At 48.4% G+C, this 25,562-nt stretch overlaps 1 protein-coding gene across 2 annotated transcripts in view; it reads right to left on the bottom strand.

Annotated features, from left to right (window-relative positions):
- gas2l3 (growth arrest-specific 2 like 3) overlaps nt 1-20,555 on the bottom strand; it is a 39,075-nt gene extending 18,520 nt beyond the window's left edge. For both annotated transcript variants that reach the window (XM_052030178.1, XM_052030179.1), the window contains exons 1-5: nt 20,038-20,555; nt 9,915-9,997; nt 8,385-8,431; nt 3,886-4,051; nt 2,184-2,302 (exon numbers count right to left, since the gene is read on the bottom strand). In XM_052030178.1, coding sequence (XP_051886138.1) covers nt 2,184-2,302; nt 3,886-4,051; nt 8,385-8,408 — 309 coding nt within the window. In that variant the 5' untranslated portion in view covers nt 8,409-8,431; nt 9,915-9,997; nt 20,038-20,555. The remainder of the gene's footprint in view (nt 1-2,183; nt 2,303-3,885; nt 4,052-8,384; nt 8,432-9,914; nt 9,998-20,037) is intronic.
- Between the last annotated feature and the right edge of the window lie 5,007 nt (nt 20,556-25,562).

Raw genomic sequence — 25,562 nt, 5'->3', positions numbered from 1 at the left:
AACACATCACTGTTCCTCCATCGTTGCTGGGTCCAAATCCTGGAACTCCCTTCCCAACAACACAGGAGCACCAGAAGATGCAGTGGTTCAAGGTAATGGTTCGCCGCCACTTGAGCACCGTTAAAGATGGGCAATAAGTTCTGGCCTTGCCAGTAACCCAACACTCTTCCCACATTTTTAGTTTTGAAAGTGTGGTACATTAGACCAGGATCTAAACCAGCAGCAGCAATTTTCCTTCAATCAACTTCACCCTGGAAACTGCAGCTGCCTTGTGTTATTATCTCACCAAGGCTGAAGTAGTGTGACAAAATGACTAGAGGTGAAAAATGCAAAAATCACCGAGAAAGAAGAGGATGCCTTTTTGATTTGAAATAAACAGAATAGAACATGTTAAAAGTCCTATTTTTGGTGGTGATAAACCCATTGTCAACATTAATAAAACCATGGCAGGATACTGCTTGTGCCCACCTGCCTGCCCTCTTTTGTCCACCCATCACTGCTCTGCTTCCCCCCCTCCCTCCCCCATATATTGGGCTTCCCCTTTTCCTATCTTCAGTCCTGAGGAAGGGTCTTGACTCGAACCATTGACCAACTGCTTTTCTCCACGGATGCTGCCTGGTCTGCTGAGTTCCTACAGCGTCGTGTTTTTCATCTAAATTCCAGCATCTGCAGTCCTTTGTTTCTCTACTGCTCTTTTATACCAGTCATACTTTTTAAAATAGAAACAGAAGTAGCTATTGTTTTCTGATACACTGATCTGTGGATGGCTTTAAATGTGGATGATGCAAATGATTTCTCTTTCATCAGAAATCTGAACTGCAGCCTACATGGTTTTAACCCTGAGCTGGAAAGTGACATTAGGACAGACGAATTGGATGGAGATCTGCTGTGCAACTTCTCGCTGCCTTGGTAAAGCGAGCAGCATAATCGAAGACCCCACCCACCCTGGACATTCTCTCTTCTCCCCCCTCCCACCAGGCAGAAGATACAAAAGCCTGAAAGCACGTACCACCAGGCTCAAGGACAGCTTCTATCCCGCTGTTATAAGACTATTGAATGGTCCCCTAGTACGATAAGACGGACTCTTGACCTCACAATCTACCTCGATGTGGCCTTGCACCTTATTGTCTGCCTGCACTGCACTTTCTCTGTAACTGTAACACTTTATTCTGCATTCTGTTATTGTTTTCCCTTGTACTACCTCAATGCACTGTGTAATGAATTGATCTGTATGCATGGCATGCAAAATAGTTCTTTCACTGTACATCAGTACATGTGACAATAATAAACACATTCAATAAATCTTAAATTACTGCCATTCTGTGAAACTTACCCAGCACGAGTTGGGCAGAATTTTCCAATCTGTGGTCAAAGCAGAAAGTTTAGCTCTACAGAGTTGAGCTGCTGCTGTATTCAGGAACTTTAGTGGCCAATGTGTGCACAGCAAGCTTCTAGAAGCAGCAATGTTATAGCAACCGTATAACATTTTTGAAGGATAAATATTGGCTACAAGACGCATTTCATTTTATGCTATTTGCAAGTTTTGCAATATCGGCTTCCAAAGTATCACTTGTGAACCTGTCGTTATGCAACATGGGATCAGAAACTCCGATGCAGAGGAACACAGGAGGCTATGGAGAGTGGTGGACTCAGCCAGTTCCACCATGGGTACAGCTCTCCCCAACGAGGACATCTACAGGAGGCGATGTCTCAGGAAGGTGACATCCATCATCAGGAACCCCCACCATCCAGGCCATGCCCACTTCTCGATGCTGCCATCAGGCAGGAGGTACAGGATCCTGAAGACCCACACCTCAAGGTTCAACAACGGCTTCTTCCCCACTGCCGTCAGGTTCCTGAACCCACCTAAAAACCCCCAACACTACCTTCGACTACATACATTTCTCTCTCAATCTTGCACTAGTGTCATTATGTTTATTTTGAACACGTGTAAGCTATGTATAATCTAAGTTTATATTAACTTATGTTTGTCCTCATAACATAATGTACTGTGCTGCTGCTGCAGAAAGCTAATTTTTATGGCTTATACCCTGTGCATGTATGCCTATGACAATAAACTTGAACTAATCCAACACCCACCTTGGGTACGTGTCATTACCCAACACCTGCCCATTACATCGCAACAGGTAGGTTATAACTCTAGGGCCGAGACTGGGACTCACCTCCTCGTTCTCCAGATTCCCAAATTCCTTCACTTTCTTTTGGAGAAGAGCGATGAGTTTGCACAGCACCACACCGTTGTCCAGTTCCTCCATGAAGTTCTCCGCTCTCAACTCCCTTCCTACAGCACGAATGGAGTCAGTGGCTGAATTAGTTCAACACCATTTACTGGTTTAAATGGTCTGCATTCAAATGCAAAGGTGTGATCGATCATCTGATCATGTCCCCAAATCCAAGATGTATCCAGGCGTACAAAATGATCAGGGACACGGGCAGGGTAGATTGTACGAGATTTCTCCCTATGACAGCAGTTCCCAATGCTACAGGACACGTTTACTGGAAGAGGGAAGAGGTTTAGAGGGGTTCCAGGGAAGATTTTCTTTTACATAGCGGGTGATTAGAATCTGAATTCACAGCCTGAAAGGGTGAAGTTAGAATCAGGTTTATTATCACTGGCGTATGTCGTGAAATTTGTTGTTTTGTGGCAGCAGTACAGTGCAAGACAAAAATGTAAAAATTACTGTTACAAAAATAAATAAATGGTGCAAAAGAAGAAAAATGAGGTAGTGTTCATGGACCATTCAGAAATATGATGGCAGAGGGGAAGAAGCTGTTCCTGAAACATTGAGTGTGGGTCTTCAGGCTCCCGTACCTCCTCTCCGATGGTAGTAATGAGAAGAGGGCATGTGCCAGATGGTGAAGGTCCTTAGTGATGACTTCAGTAGAGACTTGGATCCCCAAGGCATGGAGGTTACACAACAGGTGCTGGTAAATGGGAATAGCATAGATGGGTATGATGGTCAGCATGGACACGATGGGCTGAAGGGCCTGTTTCTGTGCTTTATGACTGTATAACCACATTCCACCCAACAGATGAAACAATTCAGGACAAATATATGTACTAAATAGCAAAGCTGAAACAGAAGGACAATTCGCTAGAAGTCCACTGGGGAGGGTCAGAGGTCACATGACATCCTCAGTACAGAGGGTTAGTAAAGAGCTGATGGTGTACAGTGCAGTCTACAAACCAATGAGATAAGAGTCAAACTTATCCTTGGATAAGGTTCAAACAAAGAACATTTAAAGTGTGCAGTCTGAGATTAACGGGCTGGTCTGTTCACAGCCTTGGGCCACACTGTCCATTGACAGTCACCAGGACATTGCCTGGATGGAGGGCTGTCTTATAAGGAGAGATTGGACAGGCTGGGTCTGTTCTCACTGGAACGTAGGAGGCTGAGGGGTGACCTTGCAGAGGTTTATAAAATTATGAGGGGTGTAGATCGTCAGAATCTTTTCCCCCCCCCGAGGGCAGGGAGTCTAGAAAGAGGTCACAGGTTTAAGGTGAGAGAGGAGAAATTCCGAGATCTGAGAGGCAAGTTTTTCCACACAGAGGGTGGTGAATATCTGGAACCAGTTACCAAAGGAGGTGGTGGAGGCAGATACAATTGCAACGTTTAAAAGGTGTTTGGACAGGTTTGTGGATAGGAAGTGTTTAGGAGGGATATGGGCCTAATGCAGGTAAATGGGATAGCGTAGGTGGGATCACGGTCAGCATGGAGCAGGTGGGCAGAAAGGACTCGTTCCTGTGCTATATGTTCTAGAATTTTATGATAGTGATCGGAACGTCGCATGGTCACGGGTTAAAAATGCACCTTAATTAACAACATGACTGGTCTAGCGACATGGACAAGCAGCAAACCTCACCGAGCAGCCCACTCAGCCAGATGGACAGGTCCTCCTGCATCGGCACCAGCGTAGCCTCGTGTCGCACAGCCAGCCATTGGTCGTACTGGGAGACGTCTGCAAGCCCTGGCCCGTGCCTGGGAGTCAAAGGACTCCTTGAGCACAAAGGCTCATCACCAAACCACATCTGCGGGGAGAGGGGGAAATCCAAGATTATACGGAGCTTTACAATTAATTTATTCGCAAAGTGCACATTAAATACAGCAGGGGCCGGAAATTGGAAATTAAAACAATGGTGGAAACACTCAGCAGGTCAGGGAGCATCTGTGGAGGGAGAAACCGTTCTATCAAAAGGGTCTTCAACCTGAGACATCAACTCTTCCTCTTTGCTCCGTGTGGCCTGCAGAGTGTTTTCAGTAGCTTGTTTTTATTTGCCAACCCAGTCACTGGCTGAACAAGGGCCAAGTGTCAGCAAATTCGTACACCGCAAGATCCCACCAACAGCAATAGGATAATGACTATAATTTATTTTTAGGTACCAGACAAACATTGGCCAGGACCTGGGGAAACTCCCCAAAGTAGCTCGACAGGGTCTTTCACAGAGAAGTCAGTTTCACATTTCAAAGAAAGATGGAACCTCAGACAGTACAGGGCTCCCTCAGTACTGTACACCAGGGTCCACCTGAATGTTGTGGAGGAGTGTCTGGAGCGGGACTTGAACCTGTAACCTGAATCAGAATCCAGTTCATCATCACTGACTTGCATGTCATGAAGTCTGTTGCTCTGTGGCAGTAGTACAGTGCAAGGACAAAAATAACATAAATTACAAAATAAATAGGGCAAAAAAAAGACTCAGAGGCAAAAGTATAACCCAGTGAGTACTGGCCGGCACTTAAGTGAATCCATGGTTGACAGGGAGAAACCAGAGTCTGTAACCTGGCAAAACACAATCCAGGAGGTGACTGGGTGTGGGCAAGACAGCTACCAGAAACCAGGTTATCCCAGGAATCAGGAAAATCAAACCGGATAGACTAGAGACACTCTCTTTGGAACGGAGACAGTTGACAGGGGGCTGATGTTCAAAATCAGAGGGTTTTAATGACAGAAAGGGTCGATAACCAGAGGCCGTGGACTGAATCCATCAAGAAACGGCAAGAAAGAAACGTATTCTTCTAAAGGACTGGTGCCCATTTGGATTCACTGCTTGAGACGGATCCAAGCTCAAAAGGAGTTTTAAGGAAACTGGAATTTAAATTCAGAGGAAAAGTTGCAGGAGAAAGTGAGGGAGTGGGGCTGACAGGAAGAGCTTCTACAGGCTCGATGGGCCAAATGGCCTCTACAACTGTATGCAGCATGGGGCTAACGCCAGTGGATCTGGGGGTGGGGGTTGTGGGTTCACATCCCAGAAGAACACCAGTGGAGCTCTGTGACAATGCAGGCGTTTCCGCAGTCAGATGATTCCCAACACCAGTCCACTGTTAACCCATTACCCATTCCCCTCCTTGTCCTAGGGCAGTGAGGGAAACCCGAGCTCAACCTCAGCCTTCTCAAGTCCCTCTCAGTACCAAGACACTTCTGCGCGGCACATTGTCAAGTCCCATCCTAGCTCGGAAGGAATGTGTAAACACCAACCAGCTCTCTAGTAAGCCCTTGGGCTGGGACCCCTTCCTGAACCTACACAGAATACACAGCCCAGGAACTGCCCACCTACACCAGCTGCTCTCCACTGGTGTTAATGCACCACAGGCATCTCCTCCCACCATCCTCACTCCCCTATCAGCTCTCCTCCTCGTGTTATACACCTCGACCACTGTTGGAGTGAGCGCCAGTCTCGCCACTCACTGCAGAGGGGAGTTAACCTTGGTTAAAGGTCATCCGTGATCCTATTTACTGGCCCAGCAGACATGAGGGGCTGAATGGTCTCCTGCTGCTACTATTTTTTACGTTAGTCCCGTCAGCAACCCTCACCCCTGGCCCTGGTCTTCCCTACAACCTGGAACTCTTGATATCAAGTCCATTCATGATTCGAAAGCCACGTCAGTACAAACAAGCAGTTAGACAACAGCCATGGACTCAATCCAGCTTGATATCTGAGAGCAACACAAGATGTCAGAGGAACTCAGTGGGTCAGGCAGCATCTGTGGAGGGAAATGGACAGTTGACATTGAGTCAAGACCTTTCATCTGGACCCTTCATCAGTCCAGATGAAGGGTCTTGACTCAATGTCAACTGTCCATTTCCCTCCACAGATGCTGCCTGACCTGCTGAGTTCCTCCAGCATTTTGTGTGTTGCTCCAGATTCCAGCATCTGCGGTCTCTTGCATCTCCTCAATGGCTGAGAGACCACGTATCCTCCTGCAAATCCATCCTGCACCTTCCATAGGGCTGTTGAGTTCCTTTTACTATATCAAAACCAACTTCCTCCACCCCCTCCCTCCCACCAACATCCCATGCTGATCAGACACACTCCAGCCCCACAGATAAGAGGCATAGATCGAGTGGACAGTCAGAGACTTTTTCCCAGGGTGACAATGACTAACACAAGGGGACATAATTTTTTAAGGTGACTGGAGGAAGGTAGAAGGGGGATGTCAGGGGTAATTTTTTTTTTAAAAACACAGAGCGGTGGGTGCGTGGAATGCGCTGCCGGCAGAGGTTGTGGGGGCAGGTACATTAGGGACATTTAAGAGACTTAGATAGACACATGAATGATAGAGAAATGGAGGGCTATGTGGGAGGGAAAGGTCAGATAGATCTTAGAGCAGGATAAAGTGTTGGCACAACATTGTGGGCCGAAGGGCCTGTACTGCACTGTAGTGTTCTATGTTGTGTTCTAAAACCCATTTGTTCTGTGAAGGAATTCCCTCATTCATTACAGTCACCGGTGGTTCCCCCCCTCACCTCCTGCAGTCCCCTGCCGCTCATGTTCCAAGTTCCAGCAATGAAGCCAGATCCACATTTCCCCAGGCACGATCCTGGTTTACAGCCAGTTACACATGACGGGGACTAAAACAACCTTTGTATGGGAAGGGCAGCTCATGCCCAAGGGCTATCCCAGTCTCATGGACCAACACGGAGACCTACGTTTCCATGACACCCTTCCAGACTCCAGGACATCCCAAACTCTTCACCTTGTGAAGTGTTGGCACTGCAACACTCAGTCTGCACACAGCAAGATCCCACACAGCAACAAGACGAACAGCTGGATTATCTGTCTAAATGCTATTGGTCGGCTCCTTAACACTTGACACGTCAAACATTCCTGTGGGACCTTCACCACTCACTCGAGTAGGTAGGTGGGGTCTAGGTACCAACGACAGCATCTCCAACAACAATGTGCCGCTCTGTGCTGGATAGGCTGTGGCTATCTGGTATGGGACTCGAACTCACAACCCTTGGACTCAGGAGGCAAGAGTGCTGGCACTAGGAGCAGCTGCAAAGTATCTGTGGAAGGCTGAGAACTGGAGACTTCTGGACACACACGTTAGTCAACATTTGGATGGGATATCCAGGTTTTGGGTGTAGCCCACACATATCCAGAGAATGGAACTCACACCACAAACCTTTACAGGCAGTGACTGGCCTAGAGAATGCATTTCTTCTCAGTGCTTGTACAAGATGATTATTTACAAAGATGTTAGATATGGCAATGATAATTACAAGAAAATACCCCGACCAGGAAGGGGGAGCAGTACACGTACATCTGTCTACATCAACAGTGCAGAGGTTGAGAGCTTCAAGTCCTGAGGAGTGAACATCACCAATAGCCTGTCCTGGTCCAACCGTAGATGCCACGGCCAACAAAGCTCACCAGCGCCTCTACTTCCTCAGGACACTAAAGAAATCTGGCATGTCCCCATCGACCCTCACCAATTTTTATTGAAACACCATAGAAAGCATCCTATCTGGATGCATCATGGCTTGGCATGGCAACTGCTCTGCCTGGGACCTCAAGAAATTGCAGAGAATTGTGGACACAGCCCAGCGCATCGTGGAAACCAGCCTCCCCTCCATGGACTCTGTCCACACTTTTTGCTGCCTCAGTAAAGCAGCCAGCGCAATCAAAGACCCCACCCACCCCGGACATTCTCTCTTCTCCCCTCTCCCATCAGGCAGAGGATACAAAAGCCTGAAAGCAAGTACAACCAGGCTCAAGGACAGCTTCTATCCCACTGTAATAAGCATATTGAAAGGTTCCGTAGTACGATAGGATGGACTGTCGACCTCAAAATTTACTTTGTTATGGCCTTGCACCTTATTGTCTGCCTGCACTTTCTCTGTAACTTTAATATTTTATTCTGCATTCTGTTATTACTTTCCTTTGTACTACCTCAATGCACTGATGTGGTGAAATGATCTGTATGGATGGCATGTAAAACAAAGTTCTTCACTGTACCTTGGTACATGTGACAATAATAAACCAATTTACCCAACTTAAAAGTTGACAATTCCACTCAAGGTACTTTACATTTCACCAGACAAAGAAAAGAATAAACCAACAATAATGAAAGTGACGTTACCCTGAGACCTTTCTGCAAAGCCATTGGTCCTGCTGCGATGGCTCTTCCTGAAAGTTAAAACAAACGAGATCAGAAAGGCACTGGTGGCAGAGTTATTATTTTTGGGCCAACTAATAAAATCCACACTCCCTTTAGCAACTGCCTTATTAATCTATATCAACATAAATTTTAGGGTCCTCTCTTTAGGTCAAGGGTGGCTTGGTTCCATTTGAGCTTGGGGGGTTCTGGGGTGGCTGATGTGACAGGAGGAGGGTAGGTTGGGAGGTGGTCCACTCCTTCCATGGGTACTCCCAAGGGGACTCAATGTTCTCCATACTTGCCACAGCGGGAGTGCAGTGAAGGCTCACAGACTGACGCCTGGATGACAGGACTGCTGTACAAGGAGAGATTACTGGACTGGTCCTGTAGCCACTCAAGTTCAGAAGGTGAGAGGGGGTCTCATTGAAATGTACAAAATACTGACAGGGCTTGACAGGTTGGATGCAGGGGGGGTTCTCCTGGCTGGGGAAGCTCTCAAACTGGGGTTTGGGGGTCACCATTTGAAGTAGGACATCCCGAGAGAGGGAGGTTTCTTCACTGAACCTGTGGAATTCTCGACCACAGAAGGGGTGAGGGTCAAAACAATTTTTTTGAGGAAGTAGATTTCTAGTCATGAAGGGGATTTGGGAATATGGTATCGAGATGGATGATCAGCCAACAATGCGTTGAACGATGGAGCACCCTCGAAGGCCCTACTCCTGCTCCCATTTTCTATGCTTCCACAGCGTACAGATCGGGAGGGGCAGGACCATGGAGAGATTTGAAAACAACACCTTTAAGTGAAAATGGTTTAAGCTGTGTCCTCTTCCCCACACACAAACCAGCAGGTCAGAGATTTCAGGCTAGGTTAAATCTGAAAGGGAGAGAAAGGTTTTCACACGGCAAGTTCAGTCGCTGCCTGAACGGGCAATGGAAGCGGATTCACAGGAGCTGTTAAAAGGGAATTGTTGAGAGTTGGTGGGGACTAACGAGAGAGCTGCTTCGGAGAGCTAGGACTACATTAACAGATAAGATTTCTTTATTAGTCACATGTACATCGAAACACACAGTGAAATACATCTCTTGGGTAGAGTGTTCTGGGGGCAGCCCGCAAGTGTCACCACGTTTCCGGCGCCGACATAGCATGACCACAAATTCCTAACCGGTACATCTTTGGAATGTGGGTGGAAACCAGGGCACCCAGAGGAAACCAACACAGACACGGGGAGAATGTACAAACTCCTTACAGAGAGTGGCCGGATTTGAACCTGGGTCACTGGCACTGTAAAGCGTTACACTAACCGCTACACTACTGTGCCTAACAGGGACACAATTGAGACAGAGAGCCAGACAGTCAGAGGCCGACAGTGTTTGAGAGAGGGGGTGGGGGGCAGTGAGAGTAAGAGACAGATAGACACAACCGAGGGAACGAGAGCTCCAGAGTGAACAAGCTTGACTGGGCAATAGCCAAGTGGATAGGATGCACAACCAGAGACGGGCCACAGTACGTACCAGAGAGGCTGACGTCTTCACAAGGGATTTCTTAAACCAGGCACCATCTCCTGAACTGGCAGATCTTCTGCTGAAAACCTCTCCTGAAATTTAAAACCCTGAGTTACACTTACCACGATATTTCCACATATTTACATATGCAAAGTGTAAAGAGGGAACTGGTCAGAAAGGCAACTTTAACAGTCCAGAAACCAGAACCAAGCTAGTGGGACTCAGACCAAGCTCTGGGCTGCCCTCACCAGGAAGTCGACAGCCAAAAAATTCCCCCTCTCCTGCATCAAGAGGAGCACAAGGAGCACTTTGTCTCAGCACAAGCGAGGCAGCGCTGTGCTCTTGGTGTCTAGTGGAGCCTCAAGGAGAAGGATGGGGGGGGCCCCGAGTCGGGGGTCTCAGCAGAGCGGACGGCAGCCCCGCGAGAACCCAGGCACGAATCCCTCTGCCCGTGAGCAGAAAGCCAAGTGCACGGTTCTGTTCCTGGGCACAGAGAGGCAGCAACAACACCCATCATGAGCAAAACATTAAAGCACAACACGTACGCAAGGCACAGTAACCCCGCAGAGACTCTGCTGCTGTTAAAACCATGAAAACTGCAGCATCTTGTGACCAGAACACTCCCTCATTAATAATGAATGGTTCTTCATAACACTCCCCCATTACCAGTCAACATCCGGTCCATTAGCACACTAGGGCGTGGCTTGCTGGACGAACATCTCCCAACGGACCCGTCAGACTTTCCCCACCCATTCCCTTCGACTGGGCAAAACTGCCCCAATTCTCATTGCCAGGCAGCAGAGCAGGGGCACAAAGAGCATCAAGGGCTCCAGTCAACAGGAGCAAGGGCCCACCTACCTCAGATCTAGAATGAGGATCAGAGGAGGAGTGGGCAAACTGTTTGCGCATGACAACAAGGGAGGGAGAGTGGGGAGACAGTGAAATTTGCCAGTTTGAGAAGCTCCAACTATGAGCTTTAAGCATTCATGCTCTGGGTCAGAAGTTGAGTAGCTATCAGTAACAATAATCATTCTGTTTCCTTCAGTTAATCACTGGGCTTAACGTTCACATTTTATCAGGCAATTAATGTGCCAATGCAGAGAATTAAGAAACTTCGTGGAGATACAGAGGATGAGAAATCGTTTGATGAGGCCAACAGTGGGTTGATGAGAATCAGAGGTGGTCAGATCTGCACAGCCAATGGGAAGCTGACTCCCTCACCACCCACTGCTGAAACATTCTACACAACGCGAGGTTCACCCAACAAATCCTGCATGTCATCAGCTCTCTCACGCACTGAAACGAAGACCCCAAGGTGAAAACATTATTCCTCAACTGCCCTCTATTGCTGCTGAGGTTAGTTACAACATATTAGGCAGGAACTGAAGAAAGTAGATTAAGGGCAGCTGTTTGAGGGCAAATCCACATCCGACAGGGCCAGCTGAGTCACAGAGTCACGGCATGGAAAAAGGCCCTTTGGTCCATCCGTGTCCATGCCAACCAAGATGTATATTCAAACGAATCCCATTTCCCGGCACTTGGCCCACATCCCTCCAAACTCTTGTCATCCATATACCTGTCCACATACTTCTTAAATGTATCTGCTGTACCTGCCTCACCCACTTCCTCTGGCAGCTGGTTCCATATATCTACCACCCACCACGTGTGGGGGAAAAAAAAAGTTGCCCCTCAGGTTCTTATTAAAACCTTTTGCCTCTGACCTTAAAACTATGTCCTCTAGTTTTCGATTCCTCAACCTGGGAAAAAAGACTGCTCACCCTATCTATGCCCCTCATGATTTTATGCACCTCTACAAGATCACCCCTCAGTCTCCTACACTCCAAGGAGTAAAGACCCAGCCTGGCCAACCTCTCCCTATAACTCAGTCCCTCGAGTCCTGGCAACATCCTCGTAAGTCTTTTTTGCACCACTTCCAATTTAAAGACATTTCCTATAACAGGGTGGCAAAAACTGAACTCAGTACTCCAAGTGTCACCTCATCAACATCTTGTCCAATCACAACATTACCTCCCAACTTCTATATTCAATGCCCTGCCTGCTGAAGTCCAGCATTTGCAAGGTTTAGGAAGCTGAAATCAGCCAAGGCTCTTGAGGAATCTAAAGGAAGCAGGATAGATCTTAAACAAGAAATCAGGACGGCCAAAGGAGGACAAGTAGGAAGTAGGATTAAGGAGGTAGCAGTTTGTACACATATTAAGAGCAAGAGGCTGGCTAGGGAAGGAGTAAATCCACTCGAGGATAAAGGAGGGGATTTATGTGTAGAGCCAGAGGATGTGGACGAGGTCCTTAACAAGAACTTGGCATTGGTATTTACCAAGAAGGATGTGAATGGCAGTGAGATCATGGAGGGGTGTGTTGATATTCTAGGGCATGTCGATACTAGAGAGGGTGTTGTGTTGGGCATCTTGATAAACATTAAGGTGGATACATCCCAGGGCCTGATGGCATCTATCCCAGGATACTGAAGGAACAAAGGGAGGAGATTGCTGGGACCTTGACAGAGATCTTTGCATCCTCTTCAGCCACAGGTAAGGTCCCAGAGAAGTGGAGAATAGCCAATGTTATTCCTTTGTTTAAGAAGGGCAACAGGGACAAGCCAGGAAATTATAAATTGGTGAGCCTTACGTCAGTGGTAGAGAAATTATTGGAGAAGATTCTTGGGGACAGGATTTACACACATCTGGAAAAGCTCGGACATTTGCATTAGTCAGCATGGCTTTGAGTGGGGGAGGTCATGTCTCAAATTTGACCGAGTTTCTTTTAATGACAGTGACAAAGATGAGTTATAGGTGTAGGGCAGTGGATGTGGTCTACATGGACTTTACCAAAGTATGTGACAAAGTCCCTCATGATATTCAAGATGGGCTCGATCATAAAAGACAGAGGGTAGTGGTGGAGGGGTGTTTCTTTACTGACAAGAGGTCCGCAGCCAGTGGTGTTCCGCAAGCATCAGTGTTGGGACCTCTCGTTTGTAATTGTACAGAGGGATCTTGGGGTGCAAGTCCATAGCTCCCTGAAAGCAGCAACACAAGTGGATAGGGTGGTACAGAAGGTGTAACATCATGTTTGCCTTCATCAGTCAGGGCATTGAGTATAGAAGCTGGCAAGTTACGTTGCAGCTGTGTGAAATTTGGTTAGGCTATGTTTGGAGTAATGTGTGCAGTATTGGTCACCACACTACAGGAAGGACGTGGCTTTGGAGAGGGTGCAGAAGTGTCTCACTCAATTTTGCTGGAATAATTTTTTGTAAAAACAATGGACTGAATACAAAGAGAAAAACAGAGAGTACTAACTCAGGACATCCAGCACGATCAACCAATGAGGTACCATTAAAATGCTGTCACATTTGCTGTATGTGTGAGATAGTTTGCACACAGCAAGATCCCAGAAATAGCAACTAGATAACCACAATTTCTGACTGATATTGATCAAGAGTCAAGTATTGACCCTGCAGCAACTCTCCCAAGTCTCCATGCTGTATTACCCCATGACTGGAGACTGAGTGCTGCTCACCAGAACACAGCACGTCCCTGGTGCCAAACACTCCCTATAACATTTCACCAGCTAACCTGAGATAAAAACTGAGTTCCCCTCAGTCACTCAAACTCACTAGTCACTGATACAACAAAGTTTCTGGAGCTCCTCATGAGAAAGGTTAAACTAACAATGGAGACACTGTACACCACCCAACTCAGAGTAAACCTGGATTTCCAACAGGGAGAAGTTTACACACAGCCTAGCACAGGTTGCCACGCTTACCCTAAACCAAGATCAGCTGATGGATTGAACGAGAACATAATAGCACAGTACAGGCCCTTTGGCCCACGATGTTGCGCCGACATTTTATCCTGCTCTAAGATCTATCTAACCCTTCCTTCCCACATAGCCCTCCATTTCTCTATCATTCGTGGCTATCCAAGAGTCTCTTAAATGTCCCTAATGTATCTGCCCCCACAACCTCTGCCAGTAGTGCATTCCACACACCCACCACTCTGTGTAGAATACTTACCCCTGGCATCCCCCTTATACCTGGATTGGATTGGACTGAGACTGAACAGCAGGTGTAAGGCAGACCATTTCTATGATCAAGGAGCATGGGAAACAGACGTAATGGTTTATGTAGACCTGGGTGTCGTCTTGTCTTTCAATACACCAACTGCTTTGGAAAACTGGCACCACTTTGTCAATACCTCAACCACTTCATCCTGAACCTGCCCACAATTACCCTCATCCTGAGGGTGCACCTCTGCCACATGGTACCAAGCACTTGCTTTTACAGTCTTCCTTTGATTACCTCAGAACATCCCCGAGCTCATCAGCCAATAAAGTCCATTCACCTTTGCAGGAAACATGGCAGCTAATTGCGCAGAGGAAGCTCCCACACACAGCAGTGAGTAGTTGACAGTTACTCTGATCTAATGACATGGACTGATGGATAAACCTCGTCAGAGTCAGTTGTATAGCACAGAAACATGGCTGAACTCATGATGACTCTCTACACCATTCCCATATGCCCACATTAGGCCAGTATCCCTGTACCTTTCCCATCCCGAGGTATCCGGTGTCCTTACCTAGAGAACACTGCTCCTCTTCGAAATAATGCAAGGATATTGTGCCCACCCAAGAGGGCAAATGCAACCTCCATTTACCACAGTATGGTAAAGGCATCACCTCCTACAGTGTGGCACTCCCTCACCGAGACCAAGTCACCTCTGCGTATTATACCAGGAGCATCACTCTGGATTTGGTGTTCAACTCTCTGATTATGGGATTTCAACCCATAATCTTCTGACCAGAGGCAAGAACATGACTAGAGACAGCTAACAGTGTGCACACTGATTTTTGCTGGATTCCAGCCAATGGTCTGTTGCACAGACATGCTCTTTGTGATGCAGGCAGGGTGTACAAGCAAGCTTGTTGTTCTGTTCACCAAAAATGTGAGTCACTTCTGGTCTGAGTAATCACTGGAATGTTCAAGTTCCTTTTTCTATATATTTTTACCTTTAAAGACTTGGCTGTAAAGGAGAACAACTTAAAACTGTAACACACACAAACACACGGTGAACCAGCTTTAAGTGACTGAATATTTCCACACAGAATAAAACTGAGATCAGAATTTCCTCTGGGTTGAGTTCCAGCATTGAATTCTCAGCTCTCCGCCCCATGTGACTCACTAATCCCTATAACTCCAATCTCTCTGCTCTTCTACTTCCAGTTTACCAGGCATTCCCAATTTCTCTTGCTCCACCAGTGACAGCCTGGCTTTCAGCTCCTTATACCCAAACTGAAATTCCGGTACCAACCACAATATTCCATAACCCCAAGAATATACAAAACACTGGTGTCTGAACTAGCACCAAGTCCCTCTCCCTCTTTGCCCGCACTGGCTGACATCCCTCAACATCTGCCCCTCCTCCAATCCTTGAACCCTCCATGGTCTCTCCCCTCCTAGATTCAGACCTACCCACATTCCCTGGCTTTAACTGTCCCACTATAAGCAGCTGCATATACTGCCAAAGCCCAAACTCTGGAATTCCCTCCCCAGAACATTGGAGAGGCTAAAAATGATAACCTTCAGCTAAAAGGAAAGAATGGATGAAAAAGGGGGCAGTTTTTTTTCCCCATAAGATATTTATTTATTAGTCACACGTACATCGAAACACACAGTGAAATACATCTTTTGCGTAGTGTTCTGGGGGCAGCCCACAAGTGTCACCACGCTTCCAGCGCCAACACAGCATGCCCACAACTTCCTAACCCGTACGTCTTTGGAATGTGGGAGGAAACCAGAGCACCCAGATGAAACCCACACAGACACAGGGAGCACGTACAAACTCCTTACAGACAGCAGCCGGAATTGAACCCGGGTCGCTGACGCTGTAATAGCCTTACGCTAACCGCTACACTACCATGGAACAGAAGAGACCAAAGAGCAACTTAATTGAGAGGGGGCCTTGATAGACCAGATAGAAAGGGCTACTTCCTTTAGCAGAGGTGGCAGAGATTTGGGGAGATTGAGTGAAAATTTTTCTCAAGGGAAAGTGGGGGGAGGTCTCAAACTCACTGCCTGAAAGGGTGCTGGAGGCAGGAACCCTCCCCAATTCACACAATACTTGGACGTTGACTCAGAAAGGCTGTGTACAGCAGGTAGTGCTGGAGGGTGGATTAGACGAGGAAACTCCGGCCGAAATGTCTGGTCTCCTGCATCGTGAACAGCATCTGTTTCTCCTCCTTTGGTGCTCCTCAGTCAGTGAAATTGTTCACCTCCTGCCTCGTTGCCAGAAACTTGAAAGGACGTTGAGAAGAACACTCCAAGGCAGCGAGGTGGGGTGGAGGTTAGGAGTTAGGCCATCAGCAATGCAACATCCAAAAGGCAGCACCCTGACCTCGCAGTGGCTCCTGTGCTCGACGTTATGGGTGCGGTGTAGCTAGCTGAAAACTCGGCTGATGGACATGTAACTGTCAACACACCACACCCATGGTGCAATAACAGAGCAGTAAGTTTATCATTGTACCTGTGTGTATATGTACCTATGCACATGACAAACTCAGCCTTGACTTTGAATAGAACAAGATCTAACATAAAGAGTATTTCTTCCCACCGCCCCCTCACCCTGCAAAGGCAAGCTCAAAGAACAAGCCAATCAACGCAAGTTCTGATAGAAAGTCTTCTACTTCAAACGTTAATGCTGTTTCTCTCTCCACAGATGCTGCCTGACCTGCAGTTCCTGCTGCAAAGTCTCAAGGTACTGGCAGGGCAGTACAGAGGGAGTGATTCTGCAGGTGTTGTACAGACAAGGTACTAACTTAAGGGAGAGGGTGGACAGGCTAGGACCTTATTCCTTGGAGCGTAGGAGATGGAGGGGTGACCTTATAGAGGTGTATAAAATCATGATGGACATAGGTAAGGTGAATGCACAGTCTTTTTCCCAGGGTTGGGGAATCAAGAACTAGAGAGCTAGGTACAAGTTGAGGGGAAAGATTTAATAGGAACTCGAGGGGCAACTTTTTTTTTTAAAAAAAGCAAAGGGTGGTATCTATGTGGAATGAGCTGCCAGAGGAAGTGGTTGAGGCAGGTACAATAACAACTTTTAAAAGACAGTTGGAAATGTTTAGAAGGTTATGGGCCAATCGCTGGCAAGATGGGACTAGCTTGGATGGGGCATCTTGGTCAGCATAGACCAGTTGGGCCAAAGGGCCTGTTTCCATGCTATATGACTTCAAGGCCTTTACTGCCTTGTCAGAGGAAGAGACCTCCCTCCCTAGCTCAAAGAGGACTATCTCAGTGTACTGGCCAGCGCTTAACTTTCAGATCAACTCCACTGAAAGAGCCCATGATTTGAATATTTATCCCAGTTGTTTGTGGGACTTGGCTCTGCACAAATTACAACCGCTTTAACTTACATCACTACCAGGATTTTGAAACACTCGATTGTATGTGAGGGACTTTCAGATGTTGCACCACTACAAGTCGTTCCTTTGGCGTTTACTTGTGCCCGCAGTGCAGAGAAAAGGCTTCAGATCAACTTTGGTGTTGTTAATTTTGTTTTAAAAGCACACCTTGTGCACAAACCACTGGTCAAACCCTTTGCCAATATTCCACCCTGTGGGATTGCAACAGACCCCTGTCAGGTAGACGTGGCGTTGACTCAGTTCTTGGCTGAAGACAACACCTCCTGTTTTGCCTTCAGTAAACTTCAAGCACCCCGGCAAAGGCTCACACATCGCTTTGCTCAGGCAGGTGTCTTTTAGAAGAAAATCATGAATAACACCAGGAGATCCTGACCAATACAGCAGGTGGATAACAACAACACAGAACAGTACAGCATGGGATCAGGCCTTTCAGCCCATCACATCTGTGCTGAATTAAGTTCATGCTGATTTTCAAACACCCATTTTATTCTTCCCACATTCCCATCAACTCCCCCAGATCCTTCCCCTCACCCACACGCTGGGGGGGGGGAAAGAGGGGGCAATTTGCAGCCAATTAACCCACCAACCCACACGTCTTTGGGATGTGGGAGGAAACCAGAGCACCTGGGGGGAACCCACGCAGTCACAGGGAGAACGTGCAAACTCCCACAGACAGCGCAGGAGGTTGGGATCAAACCCGGGTCTCCAGAGCTGTCAGGCAGTGGCTCCACCCACTGCACTGTCCCTGAACATCAGAAACAGGAATGGAGGAGGCCATTCAGCCACTTGACCTTGCTCTACCGTTCAACAGTTCTGGTCGCCAGACTGCAGGAAGGATGCGGTAGCAAAAGAGAGGGTGCAGAAGAGCTTCACCAGGATGTTGCCTGGAATGGAGGGCTGTGGTTCTCAGAGATTGGTCAGGCTGGGTTTGTTCTCACTGGAACGTAGGAGGCTGAGGGGTGACCATTTAGAGGCGTATAACATTATGAGGGGCATAGATATAGCAGGTAAAGTCTTTTTCTCAGGGTAGGAGAGTCTAGAACTAGATGGCACAGGTCTAAGGTGAGAGGGAAGACATTCAAAAGAAACTTGAGGGGCAAGTTTTTTTTCCTCCACAGAGGGTGGTGAATATCTGGAACGAGCTGCCAGAGGTGGTGGTGGAGGCAGATACAGTTAGAACATTTGAATTGTATGATCATTTCCCTGTCCTACCACCACCCATCCCTCGATTCCTCCAATATAAAACAAAATAGTCAATCTGTCTTGTAGTAACTCAATGCCCAAGTGTCCACAGCTCATCGGGGTAGGAAGTTCCAGAGGTTCAGCACTATCCACGAGAAGAAGTTTCTCCTCATCTCAGTCCCGAACGGCCAACTTCTTATTCTGAGAATAGTGAGACCCATCGCTGTGATTCAGGAGCTCTGGGAGAGAATGGCTCCATTACTGGAGTGGTAACTGAGACCCCAGCCTCCTGGCCCAGAAAGTTCTGCTTTAACAAAGACAGGGCAGAGGTTTCAGAACAGATGGGTTAGAAAAGTGTGATGTGCTGGAAGTTCTCTTAAGATTTAGGGTAGTTTCTTGTCTCAAAACTCTGTAGTGGTTAGCGTAACGCTTTACAGCGCCAGTGACCCGGGTTTAATTCCGGCTACTGTCCGTAAGGAGTTTGTACATTCTCCCCGTGTCTGCGTGGGTTTCCTCCGGGTGCTCTGGTTTCCTCCCACATTCCAAAGACGTACGGATTAGGAAGTTGTGGGCATGCTATGTTGGTGCCAGGAGCATGGCGACACTTGCGGGCTGTCCCCAGAACACTCTACACTAAAGATGCATTTCACTGTGTGTTTCAATGTATATGTGACTAATAAAGATATCTTATCTGAAATACATCACCGGCTGTTGTATCATGGTCTGGTATAGCAATCCCAACGCACAGGAATGAGGCTCCAGAGAGTAGTGGACACAGCCCCGTCCATCGTGGGAACAGCCCTCCCCACCATCGGTAGTATCTACATGGGGCACCGCCTCAAGGAGACAACATCTACCATCAGGCAGGAGGTACAGAAGCCTGAAGTCCCACACCACCAGGTTCAGGAACAGCCACTTCCCTTCAACCATTCACTTCTTGAAGTGACCTGAACAACCCTAACCCGACCTCAGCAACAGAACACTACCGACCACCTCTTGCACTGTCATGTATAATTTATGTTCTGTGTGTTGTCTGTACCTACCTGTGATGCTGCTGCTGCAAGCAAGTTTTTCACTGCACCTGTACCTCACCACACTTGTGTACATGGCAATAAACTCAAAATGGACTTGAACCGCAGGACATCCTGAGGCTGTGACAGGCTGCAGGTAAGACCCCCACCCATCCCAGCCCCTGTGACCCCACCCCACCCCACCCGTCCCGGCCTAGACCCAGTGACCTCACCCATCCAGGCCCAGTGACCTCACCCCACCCCACCCATCCTTCGCTGGAACACCCAAATAACTGGCCCCGCCCACCTCCTCCTGATGAACACCATAATGGTCCAATAACCAACTGCCCGAAAGTTCTCTCCGCCAATGGAAGCCATGGGGAGACGAGCTTTAAACTGCGGACCCACCAGCGACCCCTGTCCCCCAGCCCCTCCCCAGCCCCGTGCATTCGCGTCCCTGGACACATTGTATCCGACTGTAGCGCAGGAAAGAAACAAAGTCTCACCGGGAGTGATCGGCACCTGCCGTCCCGGCTCTGTTCCTCCCTCCCGGAATCCTGGACCGTCCCGGCTCTGTTCCTCCCTCCCGGAATCCTGGACCGTCCCGGCTCTGTTCCTCCCTCCCGGAATCCTGGACCGTCCCGGCTCTGTTCCTCCCTCCCGGAATCCTGGACCGTCCCGGCTCTGTTCCTCCCTCCCGGAATCCTGGACCGTCCCGGCTCTGTTCCTCCCTCCCGGAATCCTGGACCGTCCCGGCTCTGTTCCTCCCTCCCGGAATCCTGGACCGTCCCGGCTCTGTTCCTCTCTCCCGGAATCCTGGACCGTCCCGGCTCTGTTCCTCTCTCCCGGAATCCTGGACCGTCCCGGCTCTGTTCCTCCCTCCCGGAATCCTGGACCGTCCTGGGTCTTCTCAACTCTCCCGGAATCCTGGACCGTCCCGACTCTATTCCTCCCTCCTGTAATCCCGGACCGTCCCGGGACACTCTCTCTCTCTCTCTCTCTCTCTCTCGCGAACCAATTCCTAAACCGCCATTCAGTCAGAAATCAGCGCCATTCGAAACAGCCAATAGCGGCCCAGCTGGTCGCGTCGGGGGCGGGGCCTGTGTGGGGGCGGGGCCCATCATCCACGTGGTAACCACAACATATTTTGTGATTCACATTTGCTCAGGGCGGAGGCCGTTCAGCCCGCTGAGACCATGCCAGCTCTGCGGTTATTTCCCCACTACCTATTCCCCCACATGCCCATTAGCACCCACCCGACTCAGAATCAGGTTTATTATCACTGACATATGTCATGAAATGTCTTGGGGCAGCAGTACAGTGCAAGACATAAGTTACAAAAAGTACTAAGTTACAAAAATAAATAAATAGTGGAAAAGAAGGAATAACGAGGTGGTGTTCTTGGGTTCATGGACCATTCAGAAATCTGATGGCGGAGGGGAAGAAGCTGTTCCTGAATTGTTGAGTGCGGGTCTTCAGGCTCCTGTACCTCCTCCCTCTGGTAGTAACGAGAAGAAGGCATATCCCAGGTGGTGAGGGTCCTTAGCGATGGATGCTGCCTTCTTGAGGCACCGTCTCTTGAAGGTGGCCTCGATGGTGGGGAGGGTTGTGCCCGTGATGGAGCTGGCTGAGTCTACAACCCTCTGCAGCCTCTTTCGATCCTGAGCATTGGAGCCTCCATACCAGGCGGTGATGCAACCAGTCAGAATGCTCTCCACTGTACATCTATAGAAATTTTCAAGAATTTTTGATGACATACCAAATCTCCTCAAATTCCTAATGAAGTAGAGCCGCTGGCATGCCTTCTTCATGATTGTCATCAATGTGTTGAGCCCAGGATAGTTCCTCAGAGACATTGACACCCAGGAACTTGAAGCTGCCCACCCTTTCCACTGTTGACCCCTCAATAAGGGCTGGTGAGTGTTCTCCCGACTTCCCCTTCCTGAAGTCCACCATAAATTCCTTGGTCTTGCTGACCAAGGGCACTGTAATAGCGTTACGCTAACCACTACACAGACCTCAGCTCTGCATTCTTACCTCCCTCTTGCTGATCAGGTATCTATCTCCCATTGCCACAGATGGTGGAAAAGCCTTGAGGTGTCAGGTGGTGAGTCACCTGCCACAGGAAAGCCACCCCTGACCTGCCCTCGCACTGCTGCATTCATGCGCCTGGTCCAGTTGAGTTACTGGTTGGTGGTGACCCCCTAGGAGATTGACAGTGGGGAAGTCAGCTGTGGTAATGCCATTCAATGTCAGTGATGGATGGTCAGACTGTCTCTGATTGGAGATGGTCATGGTCATGGTCGGGCACTTTCATGGTCTAACTGTTACTCGTCACTTAACAGCCCGTGTCTGAAAGAGCAGTTAAGAAGGCCAATGGGATGTTGGCTTTCATAAATCGCAGGATTGAGCTTAAGTGCCGCGAGGTGATGATGCAGCTTTACAAAACTCTAGTTAGGCCACACTTAGAGTATTGTGTTCAGTTCTGGTCGCCTCATTATAGGAAGGATGTGGAGGCTTTGGAGAGGATGCAGAGGAGATTTACCAGGATGCTGCCTGGATTAGAGAGTATTGAATATGAGGAGAGGCTTAAGGTGCTAGGGCTTTATTCACTGGAAAGGAGGAGGATGAGAGGAGACATGATAGAGGTATATAAAATATTGAGAGGAATAGATAGAGTAGACAGTCAGCGCCTCCTTCCCAGGGCACCAATGCTCAAGACGAGAGGGCATGGCTTTAAGGTTATGGGTGGGAGGTTCAGGGAAGATGTCAGGGGGTGGTTTTTCACCCAGAGAGTGGTTGGTGCATGGAATGCACTACCTGGGGTGGTGGTGGAGGCAGATACATTGGACAGGTTCAAGAGCTTGTTGGATAGGCACATGGAGGAGTGTGAGATAGAGGGATATGCGGGAGGAAGGGGTTAGGCAGTGTGAGGGTGGTTTGATGGACGGCACAACATGGTGGGCCGAAGGGCCTGTTTTGTGCTGTATGGTCCCATGGTCTTGATTTTGGTTTTGAACGATGTGCAGGTGTTGCTGCAGGCAGGCGCGGCAGCTTCGTTCACTGAGGAGTTGTGAATGGATTTGAACATGGTGCAGTCAGCAGCAAACATGAAGAAGGGTCACTGATGAGACAGGTTTGACTCCAACCGCTGGAAGGTTTCTCCCCTTGACTCCCATTGAAGTTTTGCCGGGGCTCCTTACAATCAGAGTGGGACAGCACAGAAACAGGCCATTTGGCCCATCACATCCATACTGGCCTTTATGCTCACCTATACTAATCCCATTTGCCTGCATTAGGTCCACATCCTTCTGTGCCCTTCTGCATCTTTTCAACCCTAACTGCTAACAGGAAGTTAATCGTCTTGACTTCACCTCGCCCCTCACCCCCTCTGAACACACTGTCCTCCGCTCTCTCTGCACTAATCCCCCGTCAAACCCACAGACAAGGGCGGTACTGTTGTAGTCTGGCGGACTGGCCTCTCTCCCCTCCCCCCACACCTTTGTTTTCCCTCATTCCTGTGGCCCCTTCACCTCTCTCCCCTCACCCACCTTCACAACCTGCCCACCTCCTTCCCTGTCCACGGTCCACTGTCCTCTCCTATCGGATTCCATCTTCTTCATCCCTTTGCCTCTTCCACTCATCACCTCCCAGCTTCTCGCATCACTCCCTTTTACCCCCCTTCCCCCACCCACCTACCTCCCCCTGGACTCACCTATCACCCACCAGCTCCTGCTCCTCCCCCCTCCCCCGACCTTTTTATTCTGGCATCTGCCCTCTTCCTTTCCAGTCCTGGTGAAGGGTCTTGTACTGAAACGTCAACTGTCCATTTCCCTCCACAGATGCTGCCTGACCCGCTGAGTTCCTCCAGCAGTTTGTGTGTGTGGCTCCAGATTTCCAGCATCTGCAGAATCTCTTGTGTTTCCTTCTATGCCTTGCCTGTTTAAATGTCAGTCTAAATGCCTCTTAACCATAGTGATTGTATCTGATTGCTCCACCTCTTCTGGAAGTGAGTTCCAGACATCAACCACTCTCTGTGTAAAAAAACTTACCCCTCTTTAAAACTCTTTCCTCTCTTCCTGACTCCGGTCAGCCTGACATCAGTGGTGGGGAAGTTACTGGAGGGAATTCTGAGGGACAGGATCTACCAGCATTTGAATCATAGAATCATAGAAAGCACAGCACGATACAGGCCCTTCGGCCCACAATGTTGTGCCAACCTTTAAACCTCACCTAAGACTACCTAACCCCTTCCTCCCACATATCCCTCTATTTTAAATTCCTCCATATGCTTATCTAACAATCTCTTGAATTTGACCAATGTACCTGCCTCCACCACCGCCCCAGGCAGCGCATTCCATGCCCCAACCATCTTTGGATAGACAGAGTCTGAGTAGGAGTCAGCGTGGCTTTGTGCATGGAAAGTTGTGTTTGACGAACCTTTTAGAGTTTTTTGAAGAGGTAACCAAAAAATGTAGATGAGGGGAGGGCAGTGGATGTTGTCTATTTGGACTTTAGCAAGGCCTTTGACAAGATCCCACATGGTCGGCTGGTCTGGAAGGTGAGGTCCCACGGAATCCAAGGAGACCGAGTTAGGTGGATTCAAAATAGGCTCAGAGGTAGGAAGCAGAGGGTGGTGGTTGAAGATCGTTTCTCGAGATGGAGGCTGGTGACCAGTGGTGTGCCGCAGGGGTCGCTGTCGGGACCCTTGTTATTCGTTATTTATAAAAATGATTTGGATGCGAATGCACAAGGCTTGTGATCAAGGCTTGATCAGTAAGTTTGTGGATGACACAAAATGATGTGGCGTTGTTGATGGTGAAGAAGGTTATCGTAGGTCACAGGGGGATCTGGATCAGTTCGGGAAGTGGGCCGGAGTCAGCCATTCGACCCATTTGAATCTGCTACATCATTCGAAAAAACTTAACATCCAAAAATCTAATCATCTCACTCTTGAAAACACTCAATAACCGAACCCTCTGAGGAGAACTCCAAGTATTTATAACCCTTTGAATAATGAGATTTCTCCTCACCTCAATCCCATATGGCCAACCCATTATTTGAAGGCCCTGCCTCCTGGTTCCGGAGTCTGAAGTCTCAAGCAGCAGCCTTACAGCACCTCCCTGTGGATGTTGGGAACCAGGGGATTCCAGACATCTCAAAATATGGGAGAGAGATGAGGAAATTACTTCACAAAAAGGGCAGTGAATCTTTGTAATTCTCTGTCCTGGAGGGTGTGGGGGTGGTTTCATAGAGTACAGAGCAGTACAGCACGGATACAGGCCCTTCAGCCCAACCAGTCCATGCCGACCATGGTGTCCACCCAGCTAGTCCCAATTTCCTGCACTCAGTACATATCCCTCCAAGCCCCACCCCTCCATGTACCTGTCCAAGTTCTATATTGTACTATTGTACCTGCCTCACCCACTTCCTCTGGCAGCTCGTTCCATACACTCACCACCCTCTGGGTGAAAAGGTTGCCCCTCAGGCCCCTTTTAAATCTTTCCCCTCTCACTCTAAACCTATGCCCCCTAGTTTTGGACTCCCTACCCTAGGGAAAAGTCTGTTACCGTCCACCTTATCTATGCCTCTCATAATTTTAAACATTTCTATAAGGTGGCCCCTCATTCTCCTAAGTTCCAAGGAATAAAGACCCAGCCTGGCCAACCTCTCCCTATAACTCAGGCCCTCGAGTCCTGGCAACACCCTCGTAAATCTTCTCTGCACTCTTTCCAGTTTAACCGCGTCTTTCCTATAACAGGCTGACCAAAACTGTGCACAGTGCTCCAAGTGTGGCCTCACCAATGACTTTTACAACTGCAACATAATGTCCCAACTTCTGTACTCAATGGCCTGACTGATGAAGGCCAGCGTTTCATGATGGAGTACTTTAAGATGATGCAGTACATGGAATTTTGAAAACTTCAGAGGAAGCAAAATAATATGAATGATTGCAGCGATGAGCTTTAATTAAGATAAGAAAAGGTCAGAATTTGTAGCAGAAATGGAAAAGCAACATTTCTCAGACTGG

Source organism: Pristis pectinata, chromosome 15 (assembly GCF_009764475.1).
Source record: "Pristis pectinata isolate sPriPec2 chromosome 15, sPriPec2.1.pri, whole genome shotgun sequence".
In the NCBI taxonomy this organism is placed as follows: Eukaryota; Metazoa; Chordata; class Chondrichthyes; order Rhinopristiformes; family Pristidae; genus Pristis; species Pristis pectinata.
Note: the sequence above shows the minus strand (reverse complement) of the source record. Positions and strands in the feature narration are given on the sequence as shown.